At 37.7% G+C, this 8839-nt stretch overlaps 1 protein-coding gene across 1 annotated transcript in view; it reads right to left on the reverse strand.

Annotated features, from left to right (window-relative positions):
- The window catches only part of LOC137257773 (E3 ubiquitin-protein ligase ZNRF2-like), a 35487-nt gene extending 26781 nt beyond the window's left edge, over window positions 1-8706 (reverse strand). The window contains exon 1 of the mRNA XM_067795197.1: window positions 8226-8706. Within this exon, the coding sequence (XP_067651298.1) occupies window positions 8226-8538 (313 nt within the window). The 5' untranslated portion in view covers window positions 8539-8706. The remainder of the gene's footprint in view (window positions 1-8225) is intronic.
- Between the last annotated feature and the right edge of the window lie 133 nt (window positions 8707-8839).

Consider the following 8839-nt stretch of genomic DNA (forward strand, 5'->3'; position numbering starts at 1 on the left):
TGTACTGATTCATGAATTAATTAATTCTGTATCGATTATTTGAATATCTGCCACTACCAACAAGACCTGCACCCAAGTCAGCTCCACTTAGACACATCACACCCCATCACTTTCACCTCGGCATGGTACATTATTTTGATGCTAGTGTAAATGATACTTTACGAGTGAGTGAGTGAGTGAGTGAGTTTAGTTTAGTTTTACACCACACTCAGCAATGAGTCAGCTATATGGTGGCAGTCTGTAAATAATCGAGTCTGGACCAGACAATCCTGTGACCAACAACATGAGCACCGATCTGTGCAATTGGGAACCGATGACGTGTGTCAAAAAAGTCAGCGAGCTAAAGTCACCTGATCCCGTTAGTCGCCTCTTACGACAAGCATAGTCGCCTTTTATGGCAAGCATGGGTTGCTGAAGGCCTATTCTATCCCGGGACCTTCACGATTGATACTTTACTATGATACATAACTAACAACTACATGTGCTAGCAGCAGCTTGATCTTCCAACATATCATGAAACAAACTAATGTTTTTACTGCATAAAATCATTAACTAACTTTACTCATGCAAGTTAAACATCTGCTGATTCAGCACAACATACTCCTGCTAGAATTTCATGCAAAACATTGCACAAACCAAGTAGCAGAATGTATACCAAACTGTATCAATATGCTAGCTTAGCAGAGTCTCCAAATTGCAACGCAGACTTCCTTACAGTAGCTGATATCTGCGTGATAAATTACCATATGCACATTAAAGACTTGGTGATTCTTTCAGACTCAGGTGCAAAGTTGTAATTTCAGATGAAATATAATTATATGGAAGAACTAGTTGTAACTGATGCATTTGTGAGGTGTATAACATGTCTGCCAAATCCAACAGACTGGTTAGACCAAATTACATAGGTACTAAGATTATAGTGCAATTGATACCATGGCATTGAAAGGTTAACATTTAATTACAAAAAATATAACCGAAACAAAACATGCACATACCCACAAGTGAATTGTTGTGGTTGTTATTTTCACATTTTTTGTACTTGTGTTGATAAATCAAAAAGCAGTAAGTGGGTGATTACTGATGATTTTTCATCAGATACACAGCTCAATATATCCTAAGGGGCAAAACCTTCAGTCAAATACTGAGTCTTGATCCTTCTGAAATGTTGAACAGTACGTCTCAGATTTTACTTTAGTCATTGTCTCCAGATCATAAAGGGTGTACAGTAATACTGATTTGTTGGTTTACTGTGATTCATTCTTAAAACAAAATGTTGTATAGATATACAGGTTTACTGTGGTTCTTTCTTTCCAAAACATATATTATGGGTATATTAGTTTACTGAGGTTCATTCTTTTTACAATAAGCATTATCGGTATACTGGATTACCGAGGATCATTCTTTCCAAAACACATGTCAGTGGTATATTGTTTACTGAGGTTCAGTCTTTCCAAAACACATGTCAGTGGTATACTGGTTCACTGAGGTTCAGTCTTTCCAAAACACATACTGTCAGCATATTGGCTTACTGAGGTTTATTTCTTTCCAAAACACATACAAATGGTACATTGGTTTACCGTGGTTCATTCTTTCCAAAACATATGTCAATGGTACATTGGTTTACTGAGGGTCATTCTTCCAAAACACATATTATCAATATACTGCTTTACTGAGATTCATTCTTTCCCCAGTACGTTTTACAGGCATACAAGTTTTCAGCAATGTCCCAAATACTGCACCTAGTGCTGTGTGGCATTTCATTCTGGCATTTCCGCTATTGAGGCAAATTGTACTGTTATATGTTTTCAGCATCTGTTCAGTTCCATCCATTTCGTCTCTCTTAAAATCTTAAAAATAATGGTATAAAAATCACAGGTCTGTCATATTACCGTGTGTTTCTGACCACAACAGAAAAAACTGGTAATTGACGCACATCAGATGTGTGCTACAGAAATCTCTCATCCACATGTGGACAGACTAAGGACTGTTTGTTGGGAATAGCCAACACATTATTTACCTGTGGAGGGATCCCACAGGTGACGGAAGTCCATGACAAATCCCTACGGCGTCTGCTGAAATTAACACGTCACTCTACCTATGGTCTTGTGCCGTGTCATATATAAACATGTGATGGCAAGAAGTCCACGCAAATGAAATTTCAGTGTATCTAAGGCTTTGTTTGGTTGTTCTCAGCAATATTGTAGATATAGTGGTTGTCTGTGAATAATCGAGTTTGGACCAGAAAGTCCAGTGATCAACAGCTTAAGTGATGATCTGCACAAATGGGATGTGATGATGTTTATCTAGGGAATAAGCAAGGGTGGGATGTGTAAATTCCATCAAACAAGACCTCATGCCTCAACATCAGCAGTTTTCATTAAATTTTTATTGGACTGTCTGCAATTTTAAAGTTTAACAGAATTAGCAAAGTAGGGGCTAAAATCATGTTGATATTATGGGGCTACATCTGACATCCTGATCCTCAGAATGGAGAGGAAGGCAATGGAAGTACTTCTTCATGACAATACCTGGGACAATACATCGCACGTATCAGGGGGCGTAAAAAGTAAGTGCATTGTGTTTCCTAATTTTATGTTTCATGGTTTGCATTTCATGTTTGCAGGGTTGTGTACTTCCATACTGCAATAGATAGCGATTTAAGTATTCCGATTTTTATATGGATATATTGGGAGCTAAAGTGATTGTCAGTGAGTGACCATGATCATACAAGCAGACCTTATCTTCAACATAATTAGGCAATAAAATTGTATGTTATGGTTTGGATAACATCAATCTCAAAATTAAAAATTAGGTTGGTGGTTAGTTCTTCCTTTATTTCGGGGTTATTTCTCTCTCTCTCTCTCTCTCTCTCTCTCACACACACACATACACACACAAACACACAAAAATAAAATAAGAAAAAAGAGAGAAAAAAAGAAAATGAGGGAAAACAAACAAAAACAAAGTTAGTTTCTGAAATAATTACACGACACAGTTTACTGATTGTAATTATTTCAGAAACTACTGTACACTAGGTATTCTCATCATTTGCTTCACACACAGACACACACAAGATACACACAGACACACACACACACACACACAAAAATAATCCATCCACATACAATTTACAGTCTTGTAGATTTGAATTAAAATCCAAGAGATGATCACAAAACGTCCTATACAGAGGCTAAAAAATCGCATTGCCCGACGCCTGCACCTGGAACAAGTCAGTTTTCACTTCGGACCATCAAATCCTGGTACCTTACTTGTCCATGGGCTAGTACATAATTTCCACTTAAGGTTTCATTTCACATCTACTTAAAATGTACCTATTAAATTTTGCAATAATAATAAAGTTAAATTATCTTTCTTGCCTGTTTATCACTTAAATAAATAGTCCAGTAAACATTAACATCAAATATCATGTTGATTTATTCCTTCATAATTTCATCATCATGATTATGTCATAAAAATGGAAAGTGGAAAATTAGTCAGGACAAGTTACTTTCTTAAAGTCGCTTGCCCAATGGCAAGTGGCTTATAAAAAAATTTTAAGCCCTGTTATATTCTTTTACCAATGTAAAAGTTCCAACACAGATATTGCAATGTTTACTGAAAAGCATATTGTGGTATACTGTGCAGTCCTACACATGTACATTCTGACATGTACTGCATGTTCTTGTATGTCCCCCAAGGTGAAACAATTAGCTTGTCTCTGTATGTGCTTGTGATGGGTGCCATTGGTCTGTGTTTCGTGAACACAAGGTAGCATCAAAGTTTGGTAGTGATTATAATTTCTTAAACTTTGTTAAAGCATGATGTCACACATTTTGAACAATATTTTGGCCTATGTTATAAATATTGGGGTGTAAGCACTCACTTAAGCTTCCTATTGATGAAATAAAAGATCTATTATCTTGACGACTTGCCTGAAATTGAAAATTGAAACTTTCACGCGAACAACTTCAAAATCATATGTAAATAGAGAACAAATGCTATATATGGAATGTGACACTTGTTCCATACATCGAAAACTGTTGCATGCAGTTTTGTCGGTGTCTGCTGAAAGGTTTCAATCATATGTTGATAACACCAAGGGGCATAACTCTATGTGATTCGCTTGAAATAATGTTCGTCCAGTAGAAGGTGTGGGAGCCCATTGCATTAATTCATTTTAAGGGTTTGGAGTTTAATATTGTAATCCAAATATGTAATTATCTGTGGAAATAAATTACATGGTAGCTTCCCTGAGGGCTGATAGTTAATATTGCTGCAAGAAATTATTATTTATTTCAACAGATGTCTGGTGTGACATAGTGCCTCTAAATCAAACTATAACATGAAAAATCTCACATCTATTTTATTAATGTGTGGTGATAGCGATTCTCCATTGATACGTTTTGTGACATATTGGAAGCTTCTGTGTGACAGTGAATGAAATTGATTGTACATGCAGACACCATTTTATACATGATGAAGACCTAGAAAATAAAGTATGCAAAGTAAGGGATTGTATTTTATTTTCTGAAAAGTTCATAGCGTGTTATGTATGTTAGTTTTGTCAGTTAGTTACAATGGAAAACTAAAACCCATGAAGCCTCTAGTGTCTCGACAATCACCCAATGTACGCTCTTGACATTGCGAGGACATTGCGAGGACATTGCTTGCAATGTTTTATGGAATACTGCATTAATTAACATAAGTTTGAAAAGAGGACAAAGTGGGTCATGGTCATATTGAAAATAAGATCAAGGTCACCAAAATCAACTGGTGTCTGCCTAATTCCCCAACATAGGCTGTAACCAAATTTGAAGACACTGGGTAAACAAGTAAAAGAATTTAAAGAGTGGTTAAAGCATCGTGAAGACCTTGAAAATAATCCTCAATGTAGGCTGTAACCAAATTTGAAGACACTGGGTAAACAAGTAAAAGAATTTAAAGAGTGGTTAAAGCATCGTGAAGACCTTGAAAATAATCCTCAATGTAGGCTGTCACCAAATTTGAAGACACTGAATTTAACAGTTCATGAGATAGCGCGTTAACAAGAGTTTGAAGAGTGGTCAAAGAGTCGTAATGGCCTTGGAAATAGGTTAAGGACACCCAACATGACTGCTGTCTGCACATTCCCCTAATGTAGGCTGTCATCAAATTTGAAGACGCTGAGTACAACATTTCATGAGATATCGCAATAACAAGAGTTTGAAGAATGGTCAAAGAGTCATGGTGACCTTGAAAATAAGGTCAAGGTCATTCAAATCAAATGGTGTCTGCATAATTCCCCAATGTAGGTTGTCCCTAAATTTGAAGAAATTGGGTACAACAGCTCATCGGATATCACGTTAACAAGAAATGGAATGTACAGACGCTGCTCAATACAGTCCCCTGTTTCGAGTTGCAGCGGTTGACAATTACGATCATGACAGTAACATTGATATTGAATTGGAATGTGGTTAAATTGGATGAAATCTTGATACTTCAGACTGGGTCCACTAATCACCACACAAAGCTGAAAGCTGAAACCATGGATAAAAGATTTCTTCATAAACTTAGCGATTTACTTCCTCTTAATAGCATTTTCCCCCAAACATATCAATGGAATTTGTTTTCTATGCTTTCAGAGCTGTATATGTCAAACACAGAAAGATGTGTAATTGAGTATGGTCTTACGCTGCCTTCAGAAATAATCCAGCAATATCATGACAGGAGACACCAGAAATGGCTTCACTAATTGAACCCATGTACCACCCATGTGCGGAGTGAGTGAGTTTGGTTTTACGCTGCTTTTAGCAATATGCCAGCGATATCAGGGCAGGGGACACCAGAAATTGGGTCTCACACATTGTACCCATGTGGGGAATCGAACCCGGGTCTTCGGCGTGACGAGCGAATGCTTTAACCACTAGGCTACCCCACTGACCCCCCATGTGCGAAAGTTAGCTCCAGTCTTCTGTGTAAAGATCAAATGTTTTAAACACATGGATACCCATGGATACACGCGGATTTAAGAAGTCAATTTAAGCCTATTACATTTTATCAGAAGAGACCAAAATGAATAAACCATCCAACAAAAGGCAAAATTTGGCTTCTCTTGTGACAGAAAAACATTTACATCAGTAAAACATGTCAGCGTTGTTGGTGGCCATTTACTTATCAAGATGAGTAAATTTGCATCTTTTCTGAAGGACACTATTAGTGAGTGTTCATTCATCTCTTAGCTACTGGTTATCATTCCTATTCAAGAATAAAAAACTGAGGCTACACATTCTTTTATATATCATGTGCTTATTCAATTCTGAAAAAAAAATGTTAAAAAATCTTTATCTGTCACAAGTGGTACTGAAAAGGAAAGTACCCTTGTTGAGCAGAGATTTCATATTATGGATTAGTACAGCTGTTGCTGCTGTTATCTGGTGGATCATGTCCCACCTGACACGACTTGTCAGTAGGAAGGACAGGGTCATGGAGTGAGTTAAACTTAAAGCTCTGGTCAACACTGAATGTCACACAGCCTACTCCAGTCATCCCATGTTAAATGCATTCCAACCAATGGAATAGTGTAGCAGGAGCTGAGAGCATATAAACATATTCTTAGTTGAATGACAGTGTGTATTTATATTTCTTCTTCACATTTGTGGTCGTGATAAGGTGAATGAAAGATGAAATCACATGACCAAAATGGAAACTTATGGGAAATATGCTGGGATGAACGGGTTTTAGTTTTCTTACAATGAAACTGTTTTAAAGATAGGTGAGTGTGAATGTTGTTTTACAATGCAGATGTTTTGACGTTTGTTGTTTAATGCAACTCAAAGTATTAGCGTCTGAGCCCTTTGTAAACAATATACTGGGGAACAGAAGGCAGTATCTGAACTAGCGTGCACATACAATTTATATTGGTTCGTTGTTTCCAACCCAATAGGTAATAATATCACTCACATTTCTCTAAATGTGACCCTACTTCATAAATGTAATAGCAGGAAAATGTCACTCTTTGCTTGCTTCTTTTGTAACACTGCTATCATCAATATTCCTCTTTATGTGACAATAGTCTGTAAATAAAAAGAGTCAATCAAAAGCATCAATCAATGACTCAATCAGCATCAACCAAGACAGCAAAACCAATGATGTTAGTTAACTTGACAAACAGAGTTGCCTCCTCTGACAATGATGAACATTTTACATATCATTCAAGTACATGAATTTGTTTTGAGCATAACAGAAAGACAGATTAGGCAGTTTCTTGCATTGAGAAGATTCTGTTGTATGTGGAAATGCACTGAGTTTGGGGTACAATCCATATAGAAAGTGAAAACCATAATCACATTGGTCATAGTCTTCATTCAACAGTTTCCACTGCATGTGGAAGTGATTGATTCTTGGTGTATTCTGCAATCAATCATAAAACCATTAGGATCTGGCAACAATCCAAGACCTCAAAGATGCAAAGTTAATGAATGGTTTATTTAGTAGCATGCAAACATGGGAGCTTTCTCTTCACATATGGTAACGTCATAAGCAACGACTGAAATCAGCTCAAACTCAGCAATACATGGTGACACGTAATAGCATGCATATTTCATTCTCTCATCACGTTCCTATCAAACCCATAAGCAATGTATTGGCTAATGAAATGTGACAAATGAATGTTAAATACTTTGCCATAGAAGAGTCGTGAACCAATAACATATCAAACATTGTAGGTCATCAGCATGGCATAATGACAGTAACTGTGATATCATAGCACAAAATCAACAGTACTAAGTCAACTATGACTTCACCTTCTCCATCAAAACCTTCTAAAAACTTCCAAAACTGTTTTCATATCAATATTTTGTACAAATTCTATTCCCAAAACTGCAACAACACTGTTTCTTTTTAACACGTGGGGTGATCAGCTGATCAGCTGTAACAGAAATAAATATGTATCACATTTGATGCTGTTACAAAGGTGGGCAAAGTCAGCTCCATATTCAGCTATCCTCGGTCGCATGTTGTCATCACATGACATTTGATCCACGTGGCTGATTGCGGGACAAAAACATTCATGTAAACAATCCGGACGTGAGTTCATACAATGATCTAGCACATATTACATACGTCAGACCTGGTGTATTCTCGACAGGTGCGCGCTACACTTCGAGGTTTACACATACATGCTGTTGTCACCTAAACAAAACTGCACATTTTATGGCTGAAACTAAACATGAACGGGGTATACATACCTTGTAATGCAAACAAATGAACGGGTAGAGAGTGAGCAAACGCGCGCCCGAACGGTCCCCCTTCTTCTGGTGAGCTTGAATCAGAATCAGGCGTATTGCTTCTGTGAGCGGCGCCGTTTGATGTTGGTATAGTCAAAGCACCCGAATGACCAGGGGATTGGAAGCTTCCAAGACTTCTGGCACGGGCACGGGCGGCAGCACCCCCTGATCGACCCATGGCTAAATCCCCTGTGGCCGAACTGCTGCCAGCAGGACTGCTCCCCGAGTATGTTCTCATACGGGGCTGATTGTGCGTACTAAGCTTGAGGCCCATGGTTTTTCAATACACTGACACTTCCGTCTTCAAATTTCATGGGTTGGAATCAACGATTGCGACTGGCAAAACTCTAAACTTGCAACACAAATACATGATTTGATCTCTTTCTGTTTCTATCCGCCATCTTTTCTTCCTTGTTTTGCGTCAGGGAACCAACACAAAAGTGACGTAGTTTTGTCATGTGACCTATGTAAACCATTGAAAGACAACACAAGGGCATAAATAATATGTGTTTCAAATGACCATTGTCTAATGAAAGACTGCATAACTGATGGGGATCATATCGCTTAGTATACCA

Source organism: Haliotis asinina, chromosome 12 (assembly GCF_037392515.1).
Source record: "Haliotis asinina isolate JCU_RB_2024 chromosome 12, JCU_Hal_asi_v2, whole genome shotgun sequence".
NCBI lineage: Eukaryota > Metazoa > Mollusca > Gastropoda > Lepetellida > Haliotidae > Haliotis > Haliotis asinina.